The 20,249-nt window shown below is 51.4% G+C and overlaps 1 protein-coding gene and 1 long non-coding RNA gene across 3 annotated transcripts in view; one reads left to right on the top strand and one right to left on the bottom strand.

Moving 5' to 3' along the window:
* Positions 1 to 500: 500 nt before the first annotated feature.
* Positions 501 to 3,284, top strand: LOC123600941. Its single transcript, XR_006713891.1, has 2 exons — positions 501 to 1,376; positions 3,083 to 3,284. It is a non-coding gene; the product is annotated as an uncharacterized LOC123600941 (long non-coding RNA).
* A 7,022-nt stretch (positions 3,285 to 10,306) lies between these two features.
* The window catches only part of ST14 (ST14 transmembrane serine protease matriptase), a 42,913-nt gene continuing 32,970 nt past the window's right edge, over positions 10,307 to 20,249 (bottom strand). For both annotated transcript variants that reach the window (XM_045483479.1, XM_045483480.1), the window contains exons 14-19: positions 20,037 to 20,150; positions 19,598 to 19,720; positions 18,594 to 18,780; positions 12,034 to 12,308; positions 11,115 to 11,251; positions 10,307 to 11,013 (exon numbers count right to left, since the gene is read on the bottom strand). In XM_045483479.1, coding sequence (XP_045339435.1) covers positions 10,852 to 11,013; positions 11,115 to 11,251; positions 12,034 to 12,308; positions 18,594 to 18,780; positions 19,598 to 19,720; positions 20,037 to 20,150 — 998 coding nt within the window. In that variant the 3' untranslated portion in view covers positions 10,307 to 10,851. The remainder of the gene's footprint in view (positions 11,014 to 11,114; positions 11,252 to 12,033; positions 12,309 to 18,593; positions 18,781 to 19,597; positions 19,721 to 20,036; positions 20,151 to 20,249) is intronic.

Raw genomic sequence — 20,249 nt, 5'->3', positions numbered from 1 at the left:
ATGTTATAGACTAGAACCAGATCAGAGAAGGCCTTAAGAATTTGAATTAATTTGGTGGGAAACAAAGAACTATTGCACATTTTCAGAGAAACAAGGCTTGCTCTAAAAAGATTAAGAACGACCAAGGTAGAAGGAAGTCATACAGACTTCACTGAGATGACTTAGGGATTACTTCAGTAGTTTAGGGAAGAGCCTGGAAGAAGGTAACGGAAGTAGGGCTAGAGGAGGGGTATGTATAGGGGTTTGGTGAGAGGTGGGCCTGTGATCTTAAGACCAGGGTCTCATTTGAACAGTGGACGGTATCTGCTCTATTCCAAGGCCTGTCATATTATGTATTTGACCTCATCAAATTCTTTTTTTTTTTTTTTAATGTTTATTTATTTTTGAGAGAGACAGAGACAGAATGCAAGTGGGTTAGGGGCAGAGAGAGAGGGAGACACAGAATCCAAAGCAGGCTCCAGGCTCCAAGCTGTCAGCACAGAGCCCGGCGTGGGGCTCAAACTCACGAGCTGTGAGATCATGACCTAAGACGAAATTGGCACTTAACCGACTGAGCCACCCAGGAGCCCCAGACCCCATCAAATTCTTAGGCAACCTCTCTTTGTTTTTGAGGGGGAACTCTGTGTCTTGGGGAAAATAGGGTGAGTTAGGAAAAGTTCTCAGCCAGGTTCCAGAGTTGAGCTCAGATCGAGGCTGAGGAAAGACTTTTCTCCCAAGGAGTAGTCATGCAAGTAGTTACTTAGCTGGGTGACCCATTATAGCAGCACTCCGCTTCTGCCAAGTCTAGAGACATTTCTCCTATCCTGATTCCCTCTACTTCTTAAAATTGCTTCTTGTGCTTCCCTTTGATAAATGTCGAATGTTCTGCTACACCAGACACTGTTCCAGGCACTGCACAGACTCCAACAGAACAACAGCAGTCTTGCCTTCGTGGAGTTTCTATTCTTGCTGGGGAGAGGACTAGGGAAGGGGGTGTGACCAACAGTAAAAGAGGTAAGTAGAGGGTGCCGGTGGGCAGGCAAGCAATGGGAGGTAGAATGGATGGCTGGAGAAGGACAGGTCTAAAGGAGGTGAGGGCACAGCAAATTTTGCAAGGGTGCCAAGCAGGTGTGTCCCTGCCTGGCATGTTGACAGCAGGGGGGCCAGGGTCCCCACCCACATGTATTTTGTTTTGAGGTTATGCCAGAGAGATTAAAAAGTGAAACAGAAACCTGAAGGAGGTTTGTTTCCAGGCATAATCTGTCTTCCTGAACAAACGCCAAGACCTGTGTCAACTACACAGACACATCCTTTCCTACAGGGGCACTGGCTACTTGAGCTCCACAAGTCATGCCCTGTCGACATGAAGTGGCTGTTCATCAAGAGCTGCCTGACAGGTGAGAGGATGCACATCACTGCCCTGGAAAACTGTATAAAGTGCCTTTTAAAGAGATGCACCAGGGAAGGCTTGTGAAAAGGATGAGGTTTAAACAGGGAAATGTGCACATGACTAGAAAATCTAAGCACTGCTTCATCCACCAGTACCCGGATGCGCCAGGGATACTTGCGCATAATGTCTACCCAGAACTGGGTTCCACGGCATGTCCTAGGCCTCCCACGTCCATAGCAGGGATTCCCTGCAGTCCCAGAAGACAGAGACTGGCCCAGGTTAGCTTTGAGGAAGAGTTCGTCCTAACTTTGCCTTGCACATTGTAAGTGCCCCCAGACGTACATCTGTATAACCTCGCTCACTGCAAGTCGAGATGTTTAGCAAGGAGGACGTATGCTCCAGGCAGAGGGAACCTCCGTAGCCCCACCTTGTGTCACCAGAGTGCTCCTCTAACCATTAGTCCTCCTAATGGACCCCTAAGTGCTCCCCACCCCTCCCCAGGACCGCTACCAGACCCGGCCTGGAGGGGCCATGGGGCCCTGAGCCTCACCCCTGTAGCACTTGGGACCAAAAGCCCTTTCATGTTTGGTAAAAATGAGTGTGTTCCTAATTTAGCCCTACATCCCCCTTTTCACACGCCACCTCTTGCTGCCAGTAACAACCAGCATCCCAGAGCCAAAGTTCACCCCTCCTTTGCCTCTGTTTCCAGGCACCAGGTATAGGTTTTTCCTCAACTGGTTGATTCCCGTCCCACCTGGGCCCTGTCACTCACAGTCACAGGTTTATCCCAGCTCTTAATTTGTGTCAGTGGATTTTCCAGCTCCTCTCCCACCATAAAGTGCATGTTGGGCGCAGGGGCGGAGGAGATGAGTAGAGCCAGGAGCAAAGGAAAACCCAGCGGCTCAGCTCTTTCCAGCAACCCAACCTCCAGTGGGAACCAGATGCCTCATCTGGCCCCAGCCAGCAGCAAAACACTCAACGATGTAGTTCCTAAACCCTGGAACACTGGCTGCCTCCCTGGTTCTCCCCACGCACCATGCCAACAGGCCATCTTTTAAGTGTGCTAAGTTGTATAACCTGTTCTCAGTGTAGACATGAAAGTGTGGTCCTTGCTTCCCATGAGTTAAAGACACAAAAGAGGATTACTGATCCCAAGGAGAATGAAAAGTATCGGGGTGGGGGGGAGGGGAGCAGGGGGGGTCAAGGCTGAATCCAATTCAGACTCCGTCCCAGATAATGTTAGTCTCGGGTCACAGGAACATGTGCGAACAAATATGCTTGCGTTTCCAGAGCCAAACACTCATCTTTGAGTAGCTGGGCTTTGACAAACTTTTCATGGAACATTCAGTTCTGCCTCTACCTTCTCAAGGTTTCTTTCTTCCCTCCTGTGGTAGACAACCAGACAGGACAGTGCCGGGTGCAGAGTCCAGAGATTCGGAGCACAGCATATGGGCAAGTGACACAACTTTCCCTCAGCCTCACTTTCCTCCTGAGGTATTTGGAATCATCACTTGTACGGCAAGTGTCTAGAACAGGCCTGGCCCAGAGCAAGAAGTCAGTATCCTCAGAATGAATAAATGAGGTATAAATGTACATACCATGGAAATGGGTCCAAAAGAATAGCATTCTTTATAGTTATAGTTAATTGTAAAAAAAAACCAAGTATAATATGAACCTCAGCACACTTCCTACCTCTGTCATTTTCACTCTCAGGAATGAAGGAACTCCTCATCGTGAGCTGTTCACGGACATGTCAAGCTCTTCATCAGCTTCCCCGGCACCTGATGTGAACATGACCGAAAAGCTAGCATGTAGTAAAGAAAGGCAGAAGGGGTTAAAAATATTTAACCTTGGAGAAGAAAAGCTTCAAAGATGTGAAATGTTCCCAGATACATTAAATGGGATGAAATCCGTGCTCTGGAAAGGTGATCTGGGGAGCTTCTTAGGGCCCTGAGAAGAGAGAAAAGAAAATGCTCAGTTCCCCTTAGCAGTGACCATACTCCCAAATCTCTCTGGTTTCCCATAAACCTGCTCCAGCCTAGGAATCTGCCAAAGACTCCCGCCTGTTTCCAACCCTTAACACACTCCAAGATCATATAAATGAGGCTTGCTCCACATGCAGAGATAGGCCATCCAGTTCAGGAGCTCAGGAAATACTTGTGGGCCTTGAAAGTGCCTGCCAGCCTCTGTAAAGTGTGGTGCGTTCTCCCAGGGTGTGCAGAAAACAGCTGGCAAACAGCCATTGCCTATGGTTAGTCACACCTTGAGGTGACGGGTCGGGAAGAGAAAAGGAAAGGGCCTTCACAGTGATACCCAAACCCAGCGTTTCCACACAGGGGGACGCAGGAGTTCTACATCCATGCTTCGCCAAGACTCACCATTAACTGGACGGGAGGAACGTCATGGAGAAAGGTGAACCACCCAAAACTTCCTTCTGGACCTCTACGCCTGACCTTTCAGCAAATGATCTAATGAAAAGCGGTGTGTGAGCGCCCCCTACTGCTCTTACCTAGAATAAGACCCAGAGCAAGGATTCAAAACAATCTAACCCTAACCTAAACTTAACAAAATACTTTTAAACCAAATTAAAAGACTTTTGTCTAAAATACCCAGTGAAACAGTCCAAACTGCTAGCCACTCATTTATTTTTCAAAAGCCTTTGAAGTAGAACAAAACACAATTATCTTTACAGCTCTGGTTGCTATATTCCTCCGGATCTCAGCGAAAATCTGCCATCAGTGATCCAGAAATACTTCCACCCTGCCAGAAGCTCAATTTGTGGATCTTTTTTTGAGATGGAAAAATCTGAGCAAGGGGTATTTACCTGGGCTCAGCAGGGCCCAGTACATGTTCCACAGCCCAACAGAATTTCTATCCATCTTCCTTTCCACTCACTGCTCCAAGCTAAGGTACCCGCATCACTGTGGGCTTCTGCTGCCCTTTGCTTAAGCTTCCGCCAAATGCAACCAGCATTTAGCAGAAATGCATGGCTTAGGGAAGCAAGATGAGGGGCAAAGGTGGATCTTTCTGAATCTCAGGTCAAAACTCATAGTTCTGCCCATGGCCAACAACTCAAGGAAACATGTTCTCCCCTCCAGTCCACATTGGCCTCAGGCACAGGAATAAGAGAAAGCAGATGGTTTGGCCCCTGAGAAAGGGAAATGCCCAGGGGCTATTGGGGGTAGCCAAAGAAATAGGAATGGGAAGGATTTTGAAATGCTGAAGGAGCCATTCCAGAGTCCAGCTAGTGAAAGTTCATTTTAGCCTTTTCCACGGTGGTGCCTAAGCCAGTGAGTTTATTACCTGGCAAGAGAGGTCCTGGACCCAGCATCTCAAAGCTTCAGGTGGAGAGTACCTTGGTTCCAGAAGGCAGTACGGGATTGAGTGCACAGGCTTAAGGCCAGCAACTGGGGTTGCACCCTTCATCTTCACTGAGGAAACCTGAGCAAGATACAGTGCACCTCCAGGCTCAGTTTCCTCTCCTGCAAACGGGAGTGATAGAATACACATCACAGGACTGCGATGAGCGTGCAGTTAGGTGACATAGATGAGACATTGGGCACATGCTGCTGGTTGCCACTGACACTTCTATGTCACTGGAGCAGATCCACCAGATCCTACACAGAGCCAACATCCAGCAGGGGAAAGACAGCAAGATAACTTCAAACACCCTTTGGCGAGGCAGGTGTACAAAGACAGGTGGAGGAACAGCGACTTCCTCGGCACCAGAAGCCTGTCTCTGGGCTACAGCAGGTTGGCCCAGATGACCTTTAAGGTTCTTTTCAACTGTGAGGCTGAAGGGTGGGATTCTTCCAGGATGCCCCGCAGGCCATCGTTAGCCCAGGAAGTAGTTCCCACTGAGCAACTGAGGGATCATGGAAAAGTCCTGGCACAAACTGGAAAGGCCCCAGGCACAGGCTCCTTTCCCCTGCCCGGGCAGATAGCCAGACCCTGTGACCTCACACCTACTAGGAATGTGAACCGCCCCAGGCCCTGGACATGCCTCAGGACCCTCAAGACTGGCTTCCTACATGTCCCCCTCCTACATCAATCAACTGCCCTCTCTTTGGTCACAAATGACAGAGTGGCCCCCAGAGAAAGCTTGTTGAATTAATGACTTCCTTCTTCATCCTTTCCTCTGGCTTACATAAATAAGCTTGTTACCATTTTTGGTGCAAGTCACAGGCTTCAAAGATCTCATTTTTTTCTAGTCTGTTTCTGTACATTTCTCCAGTCCTAATAGGCATTTGGACAGAATTCATATCATGAAATTCAAAGAGGTATCCAATGCCATTTATTTTGGGAGCTGTTCTCTGAATATACTTCTTTGTGCAGAGAGAGCTTCTCTACCGTTCTCTGCTGGACCTCGCTCGTCCTCCCCTGCCCCCAGCCTCCCTCTCCCAGTACCCCCCGCCCCCCACCACACACACACCACCGTGTTCTCGCAGCTCTCTGGAAAAAGAGCACAGGCTACGGATGGAAGAATTTCTTTTTTGAGTTAAGCAAGTCCATATGAAGTTCCAGAGGAGAGGTCTGGCACAGACACGGAGTTATTCTTGATCATAAGGGTGTGGGCAGGGAAAGAGTGATGACCTCCAAGGTGAAGGGCGCGTGTGGCGGAAGGGAAGCAGGAGAGCCAAGGGGAAGGGAAAGTTAGGTTTACATCCCTGGAAATTACACACATGCCTCCTCCTTTTGGAAGATTCTGAGACAATGGAACAGACAGACCATGGAATGGATTCCGCTGATGCCTGGAAACAACGCTGGATAGTACTTTTCAGGAAACAATTGGAGGTGAGGGATAGAATAAATAGTCTGAAGCTGCAGACAGAGAGGATGATCGAACTTGGGACTATACCACCCCTCTCGAGAAGAAAAGGAGGGAAGCAGGCCCTCCCTGACCACCAAAGCAGTTAGCGTGACAGATTAAGTGGCAGGGAACAGCCAGGACATAAAATCTAGACAGAAGCCCCCCCTTTACGTGCAGCTGGTGCCCAGGGCTCAATCCTGCCTTTCCCGATGCGCCCATGGTGGCTCCCTCTCATCTTCTGTCTCTGCCACCAGCTCAGAAGGGCTCTTCCCCAGGGGAGCCAGGCCACCAGCTGGGTGGCGGGAACCTGTGCCACCCCACAAGCCCAAAACAATGGCCACTTGCTCCCTGTTGTCAGTGCCAGTGTCTGTCACCTTGTGGAAGATGAGTTTGAACCATCTTCTAGGTAAAATGCCAAGATGTAAAAGCAGGTGACAAATATTCCTATTCCTGCTTTGGGGTTTGGGCTCATCATTCACAGCAGTATTTGGTGGCTTTCCAAGCATCCTTCCTGATGATCGCCCTGAGGGTTCCCGGCCCAGTGACCAGGGACCTGCCCTGAGACAGTGGTTATCCCCCACCTTCTTCCAACAAACACTCTCCTCCCTTCCCTCTTTCAACCAACCGCCCTCACTGGGCAAATTGAGATAGGCTTGTGGCTAGGCGGAGCACAGGGACCTGATCAGCAGAGACGTTCCACCCAGGCTGGCAAAGCAGATGGGGCTGCATTACCAGCCCAGAGCAAACCCCCTGCCTGGAAATAGGCCATGTGGCAGGAAGGGCTCATGACCAGGTTTGTCAGAATTCCCAAAAGAAATGGGACTCATGCAGCCTACCTTCATTCTGCGTGTTAAAATGTCCTTTCCTTATGAAATGATGGTGTGTGAATAATACAGTTCGTGGTGGGCCAGGGCCTAACAGTGCCGACTCTGGAGCCGGATCGCCAGCATGCAAATCCTAGATGCAACAGGTAGGTCCCAAATATGGGACCTGGGCCAGTGATTCAAACTATTGGTGCCCTGGTTTTCTGTCTGTACAATGGGAATGACCATAAGGTTGTGAAGTTTACATTAAATAAGACAAAGCACAAAGAACACTTAGAAGATGCTTTTCATTAAATGTGAGATGTGTTGGGCCCGTGCACTCTTACAACTTCACAGTTCCAAGAAATTCAAATGTCTGAGAACCACTGACTTAATTTCCTTTACATGTGGCTGCAGGTGCACAAAACACCTACCCACACCCAACCCCACCTCCACCCCCACCTGTGACTCCAAGCCTGGAAAGGCGAAAAGCATCATTTCATCCCTAAAGGGTTGAGGCCCCCTAAATTCATGCCTGTAGGCACCTCAGAGCCCCTGGGGAGGGAGAGTGTCCTGGGGTAACAGCCAGGTAACATTCCTGTGACATACTCTACTTGGGACTTTCTTCCCTAAAACACACACCTTGCTCCTCCCCCTAAATATGTGTGTGTGTGTGTGTGTAAGAACACACTTTCCTATATGTCGCAGCTATCTACCAGCTGTGTTTAATTGGATGATATTTCACACTTGCTTGCTACCCTCAGTAATAACCCACCTCCTACCCATAGGTCACCTCTGTTCTCGAAAGCTGTCTTTTGACTCTTCCCTGGGAATGTATGTCCTCCTGGGCCCAACGTCTGAGAGCCAGGGTCCTGACTGCAGATTAGGGGGACGGGGGTACCAAAGGGGCAGAAGGACTAACCAGGAAAGGCTTGGTGCTGGGGCCTCTTGATACCCTAAAAAAGGACACCAATTATATTGCACTAAAAACCAACTGAAAAGCAGGAAGACCGCCTTCTGAGAACATTGGACCTGGGGTCCTTTCCTATCCCACCTCAGGCAACCCCAGAAGGCAGCACGCAGGCCCCTTGTGACTGCAACATGCCCCGCCCCCTCTGGGTGGTCTGCAGCCCAGAAGGGAAATCCTGTGCTGCCCCCTGATGGCTGCACAACTTCCCTCCCGGCCCTGTGGGTTCTGCGGCTCTGAGTCTCCCCCAACTTCCTAACTGGGCCCTTTCCGTGTCTATAATAAAGTCCATCCTAAGTAATCCAAATGTACTGTTATTTCTGCAGAATCTACATCTGGATCAGACTCCCGGCCCATGCAATTGAATTAAACATTCACTAAGCTTTAGTTCAAATGTTTTTGATTGGTGGCTAAAACAATAGAGATTCAGGGTAGTTGGCAGGAAACCAAAAAGATGGATCTGTGGACTAAGGAGCCTCAGAGTGATGAGTTTGACTTCCCGTTACTTAAGGATTCTTAGGCCATTCTTATCTCCAGTCAGGAGTAAATGGATTTGCTTCCACGGTCTTTTGAAAAGAACTGACAATTTCATCGAGCTTCCAGGCATCAAACGTTTGAGGTTACTAAGACCCCAGCAGGAGTGGAGGACATACCTGTACACCACTGCCCTGGGCATTGGGCAGGGGGCACTCGGTGAGGCTGATGCTGTTACCCGTGGACACACTGCTAAAATGGTGGCCCTCAAACTTCAGGGTCATAGAATCATCTGGAACACTTGCTAATACACAGACTCCAGGGCCCTGCCCCAAAGTTTCAGATGCAGGAGGTCTGGGTGCAGCATGAGCCTTCCCGGGTGGTGTGGCTGCTCCCGGCAAAGGGGCCACACTGTGGGAACACACTCATAGATGATGTGCCCAGTACCACCCTCCCGCCCCCGAGACTCCTGGAGAGGAGTCCTACCAGTATTTTTAACCCACTCCCCAGGTGGAAAACAGTGGGGCTGAGGAACCACAGTAAACTGGAACAGGGGGTTACAGAGAGACACTGGGCCCTTAGGGGACAAAGGCATTTGCAGCGTGAAGTCTTCTGATGACCCTGCCTGCATTTCTGACCCTGGGAAGGAGTGTGCAAGACCATGTTAGGCCATGGTGGGAGAATGAGGATGCTGTGGTCTGGCACAGGCCAGGCTGGCCTCCCCAAACCCCACTGTGCGGGGAGCCACTTCTACAGCTGAGCCAAGGCTGCGGCCTGAGGGGCGTGCGTACTTGGGAAGCAGAGCACAGGTGAGGCCTCTCCCTGAATGTCAGCTATTTACAACCTGGCACCACCTGCACAGCGGTCTTCCAACAACATCTTCTTTCCTCTACCCTGTCGCACCTTGGTAAAAATGGATGCTCTTTCCCTTCCCTAGAAGGAAAACCCAACAGGCATGCCTGCACAGGTGTCAAGACAAAACTTCTCCTCCTTCCAAAGGGTAAAACACTCAGGCTAAAATCCAAGGGGCAGCTCGTCTCCTCCATGAAGTCTGTCCAGATCGCTCCAGACTGTATCTTCCTCCCTTTGGTTCCCAAAACTCATGGAGGGCAAAGACAAATAGGTATTAACAATATTAACAAATAGGTATTAGCGTCTTCTAGGAGCCAGGCCTAAGCCAGGCATACGGTGATGAGCAAACACTGCCCTGTCTTTGTTCATGACGCTGGCCATCTGATTTCTCTTCGTAGGACCCTCCTTTCCCCCAGCCCCAGCTTGTATAGTGGCTTGGCATACAGAAGGTCCTCCAGTGTCCCTTCGGGAACTCCCTAAGCCCTCCCTAGATCACTGATGCTGTCCCTCTGTGTCACTCCAAGCAAGGAGAGAGAGAATATTTTAAACTAATAAGTATGTAAAAGTCAAAGAAGGTGCACTGGAGATGTGAGAACCCTTAAGCAAGGCATCATCCCTTCTGCTAGGCTCAGGGACCACCCACTCAGACCACACTGGACAGCCTCGAGTTCATGCATACCCTCATGTCTGCATGTACAAGCACGCACACACACACGTGCATACACACACCTCATCTGACCACCTCCCCACCTAAGGGAAAGCCCTACTTCCTCTTTTCATCTGGGGACACAGCTCCTCCCTCTCCTAGGGTGCCCAGGTTGGGCCACAAACCCTTCCCACCTCATACCTCACTCCTAGCCCCCTCTCTGTCGTATACACCACCTTTCAGGGCACCAGGCCCTGCTCTCAGAAGCAAAACATAGCCCCTTGCTGACCTCTGCTCTTGGTCTGATTTCAGGGTCTGTGCTGAATGGAATTTAAACCCAGTTTCTTGCAGCTGGGGTTAGGAGGAGGAAGGAGAGCCCATCAACTCCAGGAAGAAAAATATTTACCTAAAAACAAAGTTTACTCATACACACAAATTCACACACTGAGCTCCCCCCACCCCCCCAGGAGCTGATAAAAAACAATTCAAATCTTAGGTGTGTCTTCCAGGGTCCTTTGGCCTGGGTTTCCTTCGAGTGTGAAGCTAGGAGTCCACAGCGCCCTACCAGCCTCATCTTAGCAGTTCCGGCGCAACACTACTGCTCCTGTATCAGAGAGGCAGGGGGAAGAGAGGCAGAGGACTTGGATCTTTGGGAAAGAGCCTCAGCCCAGCTCGGGGCTGGAGGAGAGAGGCTGTGTCTTCAAGTCTCCGCCCCTTGGCACCACCAGTGTCCTCCCTCCCCACCTCGCATCCTTGCTTTGGAGGCTGAGGGAGGAGAGGGGCTCTCCAGGCCGATTCACCCTCTCCAGAGGTCCTGGGGATTCAGTTCACAGTCTGGCTTCTGGGAGGCCCAAGTCAGGGGTGGATTTAGCGATCGTGTCCTTGGCCCGCAAGTGTGCACGTTGGGTGGCCAACGGATGGCCCCTGTGTCTACACCCCAGTCTGCTCTTTAATCCAGTCCCGAAATACAGGGAGCCTCGTGTACACGCCGGGCTTGTCCCTCTGAGCGCAGCCTTCACCCCAGCTCACCACGCCGGCCTGGAAGATCCGCCCGTCGGCCTCCACGCTGGACAGAGGGCCCCCGGAATCGCCCTGCGGGGAGACCAGGGCCGGATGAATGCCCGCCCCGCCCCGGGCCCCGCCCCCTGACCCCCCAGGCCCCATCCCCAGGCCCGCCCCCGCCCCTAGCGCACCTGGCAGGCGTCCACGCCGCCGCTGAGGTAGCCCACACACATCATGCGTGGGGTGATCTGCTGCGGGAGCAGACTCTCACAGGTCGTCTGGTTGATGACGCGGATCTCGCCCTTCTGCAGGATCAGCGCGCTGGAGCCTGGGGGGGACGGGGAGGCGGGGGGGTGGGGATGCAGTGCTGACCCGGGGGCCATTGCGCCCACCTGCAGGGCCATGGGCAGGGCCCCATTCCAGAGACCTCGGTAGCAAATCTCCCGACACAGCCCCCATACCCGTGGCTGACAAATGTTCAAGGAACTGATGCCACACCAACGCGAGGGGACATCGTGCAGCCCTGTGGGTAACTGGGCGACACACGTAAAACCCGCCGGGCAACAGGTGACGGGAGATCGGACGTTCGCCGTGGGAACAGGTGTGCGAAATGAAAAAACAGGAAGACCCACGGAAAGCACCAGAGGGGCCCCGGGGTGTCGTCATAGCAGGAGAGCCAAGTGTCGGGTTTACTTTTTCCTCTCTTTATTCTACAGGTTGTTAGCAATGTGCTGTAGTACTGTTATAACTGATTTTTTTCAATATAACAATTACCAACTCAGGGCCTTCGGATGGAGGCAGAAGGACAGAGGAGGCCAGGCTCCTGCAACAGGACCTGACACGGGCACAGCTAGCTTGCCTCTACAGCACACAGGACTCCCACCACAGTGCTCTTACATTCACTGAGCACCATCTTGGAAGGTGTTTTATCTTCATTTTTACAGGTGAAGAAACAGGCTCAGAGTTTAAGCAACTGTCAAGGTCACTCAGATAGTTTAGAGGCACCTCCAGGCCCCTGACCCAGAGCCGAGTCTCCACTTCACCTTGGGACAACCTCCCACTGCCAGAGGCAGGTGGGCAGCCCACCCGTGGCCAGCCCAGCCAGCTCACCTCCCTCCTGGGTGTGGCCCCAGCCGGTGACCCAGATGGCCTTGCCGGTGGGGAAGGTGTGTGAGGCTTCCGGCAGGCAGATGGGCCGCACGGTGCTGCTGTACTCGGCCGGCTGTTCCAGCTCCAACAGCGCGATGTCATAGTCGAAGGTGAAGTCGTTGAAGTAAGGGTGGCTGATGATGCGCTTGAGCCCGAGCTCCTGCACCCCACTGGCACTGCGCTTGCTCTGGTCATGCAGGCCCAGGAAGGCAGTCCACAGGGTATGGTCGGAGTACCTGGGAGAGGAGCGGGGACAGCGACCCTGAGCAGAGCACTGACCTAGGGAAAGCCACTGCCACCACCCAGATGTTGAGGGGACTGTGGCTTCTGCATGGCTGCAGCCCTCAGCCAAAACCACTGGTGTCTCCTGCCATGGCACTCAGCCCCCATAACCCCCTTGTTTCCCTCTTTTAAGACATTTTTAATCTGATTACCAAAAATGCATTTCTCATCAATCTGATCTTTCACAGAAGGAATAACACAGAACTCAACAGAAATACTTTTTTTAACACAGTGGTTCAGTAGACCGTTCAGTAGACTAAACTTCATTTACTAGGTCTACTGTTGGTCGTGGGACAGGTGTAGCAATTCTGAACTCTATCATGCATACTGGCCGTCTGAACAATTCAGGAGGACACACTGATGTTGCTGGGAGCCTCAACTTCCAGTGTGGGAAAACGGAGATACAAAAGGAGTCGGGGAGGAGGGAGTGCAATCAGAAGTAGCAATAAGAGCTCAGAATTTTTCCTAAAAATGGCTCCAAAGCAATGACATTCCCAGCACACCCAGGACTTGGTTTCTAAATATCCTTCTCCATTAAAAGGAACCAAGTCTCCTTGGAGAAAGGGTCGATTTCAAGTCTGAAGCAAGCAAGGCATCAAGTGATCTTGGAACATTTTGTTTCACCAGAAGTAAGTGTTTACACAATCATGGAGCCAGTATTAGGATCATCCAAACATCAAAGTAAACCACAGGATTCAAGTACTGTATGTGCTGAATAATATAAAAGGGGGAGGGGAATCCAGGAGTCCATCCTGAATCTAAAAAATAATTTTGAAATTTTATAAGGACAGAGGAAAGCTACTCTTTACAGAAAGACACCAGCTAACAAATACAGAAGAAGCAGTACAATAAGAAATCACATTTTGCATCTACCATAGCAACAACCAACACCAGCAAGAATCATCGACGGATGATAAAGGCAGAGAGTAGGAGATTGCTGGGGAACAAGACATTCATACGGATTCAAAGTGTCGTCCAAGATTACTCACTCATAACCAAGTGGGGGAGGCACATTTATAATGGAGAAAGCCATGACCACCACCTTAACCAGCTGATCAGTGTTCTCCCAGCCATTCCCGCCAATGGGCTAGGACGCAACATCACCTGTGTAATGCTTTCAGGGGGGGAGGGGGGGGGCGGGGGAAGCTTAACCTAATTCTCACCATGAAGAAACAATCAAAATATCCAAATTAAGAGACATTCTACAGAATAACTGGCCTGGACTTTTCAAACATAAAATGCCATAAAAAAATAATAAAAAATAAAGGCTTGGGGGAACTGTTCTAGAATTGAGAGACAAAGGACTAATACAAAGCATGACCTTAGACTAGATTTTAAATTAAAAAAAAAACACAAAAGACAATATTGGGGGACACTGGGGGACACCTAGAACATGGAGGACGTGCTCACCACTTGTACCATGTCAATACTGGCATTTCTGGAGGTGATCCCTGTATTGTGGGTATATGGGAGGCTCTCTCTGTTCTTGGGAGACACGAGCTGAGGCACTTAGGGGAGAGGTGTCATCACGGTTAGGCTGCACGTAACTCAGAGAGAGTTCAGAAAAGCATGTGCACGTGTAAAGAGAGAGAAATAAAACAACTGCAGATAAAGGGTATGAGAGTGTTCACTGTCATTTTTTTCTTTCATTGTAGTTGCAACTTTTTTGTAGGTCTGAGAAATTTTCAAAATAAAAAATTGGGGAAATATCTCTTTTTTTAAAGTTTATTTATTTTGAGAAAGACAGAGGACACGCAAGAGAACAAGGGGGAGGGGCAGAGAGAGAGAGGGAGAGAGAGAGAGAAGCCCAAGCAGGCTCCACACCATCGGCGCAGAGCCCAACACACGGCTTGAACTCACGAACTGTGAGATCATGACCTGAGCTGAAATCAAGAGTCCGACGCTTCACCAACTGAGCCACCCAGGCACCCCAGAAAAATATATCTTTAAAACAGAAAATCCGCATGAGGGGGGAAAGCATGAAGACCTGCCTCATCTTCTCTAACCTCTCAGGAAAGTCAAGAGGCTACTGAAGCGGTCAGTCCTAAAACGTCCAGGCAAGGCACCTTCTCTCCGGCCAGCACAGAACGTTACAGTCCTCCTTGACCGTCTCTCTCCCCCATCCCTGCCTGAAGCCCAGCTCCCCTGCTCTCTGCTGACCTGGGCATCCTTCCCTTCTCTCCATTCCTGCCACCACCTCCCTACAGAACCTCACACCCGGACGGAAGCACTGGCCTCCAAACCGGTCTTTTTGCTCCTGGTCTCTCTTTAATTTGCCAGATGAGAACTTCCTGAAAACTGCTTTTGTGAGATCCTTTCCAACAGCCAAAGATGATTCCAAGACCTGCCGAATCAGCCCTCACCTCCCCAACCAGGAATTAATTCTGCCTTTCTAACTTTTTCTCCCAACCATCTGTGGTGTTCCAGATTGCATGAGATCCAGTCTTCAAGAGGATCTCTTGAATCCACTGTGTACTTGGGGAGGGAGCCATGAAAACCACCCATGACAGCACAGCATGGGTGACCTACAGAGGAACAGGTAGCAGGCTGCGGAAGAGCATGGGGTGGGAAGAGGTGAGTCAGGAGAGGAAGCAGGTCATGAAGAAGGCCTTGGAGATCATATAGGACTTGGCTAGTGAAGGCCTCCGGGCGGGGGAGAAAGCAGCACAATCACCGAGAGCCAATGTTTGCAGTGCTCAGGAGCCCCCCAAATCGAGTATATGGAAGGTGTAAGGGCAGGACAGAGACTGAGGTTGGAGAGATGGCAGGGGCCAGAGAATGCGGCCATGGTGATCATGCTACGCCGTTTCCACTTTATCCCGCGAGTTATCACAAGCATGTAAGCAAGGGGGTGATGCGATCAGATCAGCTCTTTGGAAAGACCACCTTCACATTGCAAAAACAGACAGGCATGCCAAGAAGGAAGAAGGTGATGAGGTAGAGGGGGCTGTAGTCACCGAGGCTGGGGAGCCAAGGGAGCAGTCATGTGAGGGGGAAAGAGTAGAGAAGGCCTGGGATGTCTAGCAGGCAAGGGCCAGGGGTTGAATGGATGGGATGGGTAAGGGGACGGGGCAGAGAGGGAGGGTCATCCTCCTCCCCTCTAGTGCCATCTTACCTGATAGACATCCCTTGTCACCCCTGTGTCCATGCTAAGCCCCAACTAAAGCCACACTGGTCTTTTCTCTCCAGTCCACATTCCTCCATCTAGGACAGCCTTCGATTATACGAGCAGACTCAGTCGCCAGCTGTTGAAGGCCCACACATGTACCAGCCATCGAGAAACAAGGTGTGAAGGGCAGCCACTAAGCTGCCCCAGTGACGTCCGTGTGGTTGGGAGGGCACTGGTGGTGGCCAAGCCAAGTACTCTTCTCGGTGCCAACGCATCAAGTCATTTCATTCCCCCAGTCAGCCCTTCAATGTAGGGCTGCCTATTTTAAGCTTAGGACTCGGGCACAGAGAGACTAAGTAACTTGCCCAAGATCACACAGCTAAGAAGTCATGGAATGGACCGAACCAGGTAGCCTCCTCTCAACCATGGTAAGGCTCAGCGAGCACTTGCCAACTCAGAAATGCGTCCAGAGTGACTGCACTCCACACTCCAGATCCTTGCACACTTCACACCCACCTGCCTCTGCTCATGCCTGTCCTTTGTCTGGAAGGTCTGCGTCACCTTGTCCAGTTGCAAACACCCTCACGTTTCAACACTCACATCAGATGCTCCTGCTCATAAAGGCACTCCTAAGTCTCCCTCCCCAGCCCTGGGGCAGAATTCTCAACTCCCACCTGCACAGCCTAGGTAACCTGTGCCTGGTTGCTGCATAGCACTTATCGCGTGCACGTGCATGTACATTCATGTGTGCACAAGCACGCGTACCGTATGTCATTCCCCTTGCCTGGGAAGCCTGGGAAGTGCAGGGAAGAAACCTTATTCATCGTTGTCTCCCAGTGCTAATAACAATGGGTGTTGAATGCATTAAGTGCACTATTAACTGGCAGACGGATAATCAAGAGAAGATGAAGGACAAGGAAATGAGAAATTCGGTGAGGAAGCAAGAGAAAGAGGGAGAAGTAACAGAGGGCACAGGGTGAGCTCTTCAGTGAAGACCGTACATGAGTATGTTAGCTCGCCCTGCTGAGGGTCTAGAAACAGTGGGACTGTGGTATCACTAAGGACACCAAGCACCCTGGTCTCACTTTTTAAATACTATTCCCTGCTAACATTTCTTGAGGGAATGGCTAATTCCAGGGCTGGACCCGGACAAGCACCTGGTAGGACCAGAAAGCAAGGAAGTGTCTCAAAAGAACAAAAGAACGAGGGCAGATCAAAAGGACACAGGAGCCAACCTCAAAGAGAGCGCAATGGTCACATTTGGAACAATTTGAGCAACAAAGTAGTATCATTGGATTACAACCCAAAATGTAAATATACATGCATCCATACGAATATAAGTAGATGAAGAAATAAATGAAAAAGAAGGGACAAATCTTCCTTACAGAAGACTTCCAAATTGGCTCACTTCCTAATAATAAAGGGGGAAATACTTTATGGTGAGGAACCCCGGCAAGTGCTATCTCAATCAAATGAGAAAGATCAACATTACCATCGGTAAGTCATGTTGATATCATGTGCCTGCTGACAAGATGTGATATCCTTTCCAAACACTCAGAAGCCCAGTGTAATCATGACAACAGCAGACAAACCCAGATGGGGGCATTCCATAGGATGCCTGGCCTCCAGATCGTCAAGATCACAAAAACAAAGACAAACTGAGCCACTGTCCTAGATCGGAGATTGGGGGCATGGGACAACAGAATGCAAAGCGGGAGCCTGGACTACCTCCTGCCCCAGAAAGGATATAAAACCCCTGGGATACCAGGAAAGCCCACACTGGTGTTAGCGGAAGGGACCAGTGTGGGACAGACGCACCACATTAACAACAAGGGCAACTGCGTTACGGTGTGCGGGAACTCCATTCTGTCTTTGCAACCTGTCTGTATCCCAAGACAAAAAGCTTATTTTACAATAGTTGTAAGTAAGCTTCCATCACTCCAAAAAGAAACAAAATCTCTTCTGTCCAGGGTGGAGGAAAGTGTGGTAAAATAAGAGAGGACAGTCAGGTGGGACGAGGCTGCCCTCTGACAGCTCAGCAAGGCCCTGGGGACAGCCACACTGACCCTGCCCCCTGCGGACCATGTCATCACCCATGCCTACGTGCACCTGCCTGACGTTGCTCAACGTCTGTGCCTTGGGCCTACTTGGTGCCCTAGCACTGTCTCTCCAGAAAGTGCACAGTGGTTCTTCTCTCCGCCCCGCAGAAGGGTGACTAGGGCAGTCCGGTCACCCTCTCACACAGCTGCCTCTGTCCAAAGGGCATGCACCCAGCAGGAAGGCCCTGAGGGTGGGGATTCCCTGCAAGGTCTGCTCCCCTGTGCCTGCTTCTCCAGGAGGAAGCCATCCCACTAGACTCCCTACGGCCAGTAGCCAGAGGCCCGGGGCAGACCACCTGTTCCTGCCGACCCTCTGGTCTGCAGACTGTGGCTCTGCTTACCCCGTTCTGAGATGCCAGCCTGACCCTTCCCTTAGAGGCTTTCCTGGGCCAGGCTGGAGTCTGCCCAGGGACCTGAGGCTCCAATGTGTGGAGCACAGTGTGTACCAGGTTTCAGGAACACGAGCATGTTATTCTCAGAACTCCAAGGATAAGAACTCATGCTGTCACCAAAGCTGCCAAAGTACCTGAGGCCCAGCAGGCGTGGATAACTTGCCCAAGGTCACTGGGCAAACAAAGCTGGAATGTGAATGTGAGGCTTGTCCTAGCCGGTCCCAAGGAGTCCCTGTGTGCGGACTAACCGCACAAGCCTTGGAATCCACACACTCGGGCTCTCATCTGACTGTGCCACTTCATAACAGCACAACCTCAAGCAAATGTTCTTACCTCTCTGAACCTCTGTTTCTGTAAAATGGGGACGTAATCAGACCTGCCCAACTGGGTTGGTAGGAGAAGCACTTAGATACTGCTTGATGGAAAGGGAGTACCCAACAAGTGTTAGTTCTATTATTACCACTATGACATCCCGGGGTGTCTCCCACCCCCCCAGTCCTGGCCCTGCCCCCATGCCATCCACTCTGCCATGACTTACACACACAGGGGGCTTCCAAGTCCAGAAAACAGAGGAGAACCTCTTAGGGTCTAAGAGGAAGCCTCCCTGCTCCTGCTCAGTGGCTCCCGCCCAGGGCTTACTTGAATCCTTTGTCGTCGATGAAGCAGTGAGCTGCTGACACCATCCATTTGGGAGAGATGATCGAAGCCCCACACACGTGGCCCTGGCCCAGGGCGTGGAGGCTCACCTGCCAGGGCCACTCACCTTCATCTGCATTCTTGCCCCCGACGACCCTAGACTGCCTGGTGAATGACCGCAGCCCACAGTCTGGGAGGGGCAGAAAACCCAAAGGTCAGAAAGTCACAGCGGGGCACCAGCCCCTGGGGCCACACGCCAGGCTCAACGGGAGGTCATGTGGGGTGGTGGCCTTTTGGTGGGACCCTCTACAAATATCTTCCAGCCTCAGAGACCCACTGACTTCCTCCCGGCCCCCCTCCCCACTCCCAAACTCAAAACCCTCACGCTCCTACCTCCTTAGTCCTGCCCAAATGCATTTAGAGGCCTTCAGAGAGACCTGCTGGTTTGCTTAGATTTAATTTGAGTGTCATTTGCCTAGATGTCCTCGTTGAATGCTGAAGGACACAGCTCTCAGAGGGAAGAGCGGGGGGGGGGGGGGGGGGCGGCGATGCAAAGTCACAGAACACCTACAGCTGTGCTCAGATTTAACCTATGGCCAGTGACTCTGAAATACACATGAGGCTATAAATTGAAGCATGGTTGGGGTGGGGACTAAACCCTGCTTACTGCTCTGGTAAGCTGTGCCCCCCTCCTCCAGGCAGGATGGGGAAGCCAGGACTTGCCAGTGCCCTGTGGGCCAGGTCTACAGAGCAGGGACCAGCCCAACACCTCAGCCAGGATGCGAGCTCTGCCACAGAGGCACTGATGTGCTGGCTGCCCTGGGCCCTGCCTCCAGGATCAGAGCTGGCCCATGGGACAGTGCCTCTGTGCCAGTCAGCAAAGTTATCCTTTCCCCCAGGTAGACAGAGGCAGAGACGGGTGACTGAGGCACTGGCATGATTTCTACCTCTGTATGTGCCTTGCACAGTGAACAACCTGCACAACTGTATGCAGCGGCCCTGCTCACCACAATCCTTCTCATCTGAGCCGTCACTACAGTCCTTCTTCCCGTCACACTCGGGGTTGCTCTTGCTCACACAGAGACCGTTGCGGCAGCGATAGGTGTGTTTGGTGCAGGCAACAGTTGTTACTGCTCAAGGAGGAGTACGGGGAAGGGAATCAGTTCCATGGCAACACCCAACCAGAAGCCTGATGATCCATCCACCTTATGCTCCTTATCAAGCCTGCTGTATCCATCCACACCCATGACCACATCCTTCCAGGCCCACCAAAGGTTCTCCACCTTCTGGAAGATTCTCTCCCCACTGACATACTTTCTCGTCACACTTCACAGAGAGGGTGGTTTGTGTTTATTAAACTTTGGAAACTTGGAACGGGAGTGTGCTCATGGCAGCTCCCACCAGGAGGAAAGCCCCTAAAGCAAGGTGGGCTGGGCCAGGTCTCACCTCTGTCACACGTGGCCTCATCGGACCCATCTCCACAGTTGTCTGTCCCGTCACACTGCTGGTTCTGTGGGACGCACTTCCCATTGCCACACTGGAAGGTCTGAGCCGGGCAGCCTGGGGACAGGGCCTCACGCTCAGCACCAGTTCGCCGCCCCCCTGCTGAGGTTGCAGGGAGGCCCAACAGGCACTGACACCCCCCCTCCCCCACCCTTC

The sequence above is a fragment of the Leopardus geoffroyi genome, chromosome D1 (genome assembly GCF_018350155.1).
Source record: "Leopardus geoffroyi isolate Oge1 chromosome D1, O.geoffroyi_Oge1_pat1.0, whole genome shotgun sequence".
NCBI lineage: Eukaryota > Metazoa > Chordata > Mammalia > Carnivora > Felidae > Leopardus > Leopardus geoffroyi.
This window is presented reverse-complemented; position numbering and strand designations above follow the sequence as displayed.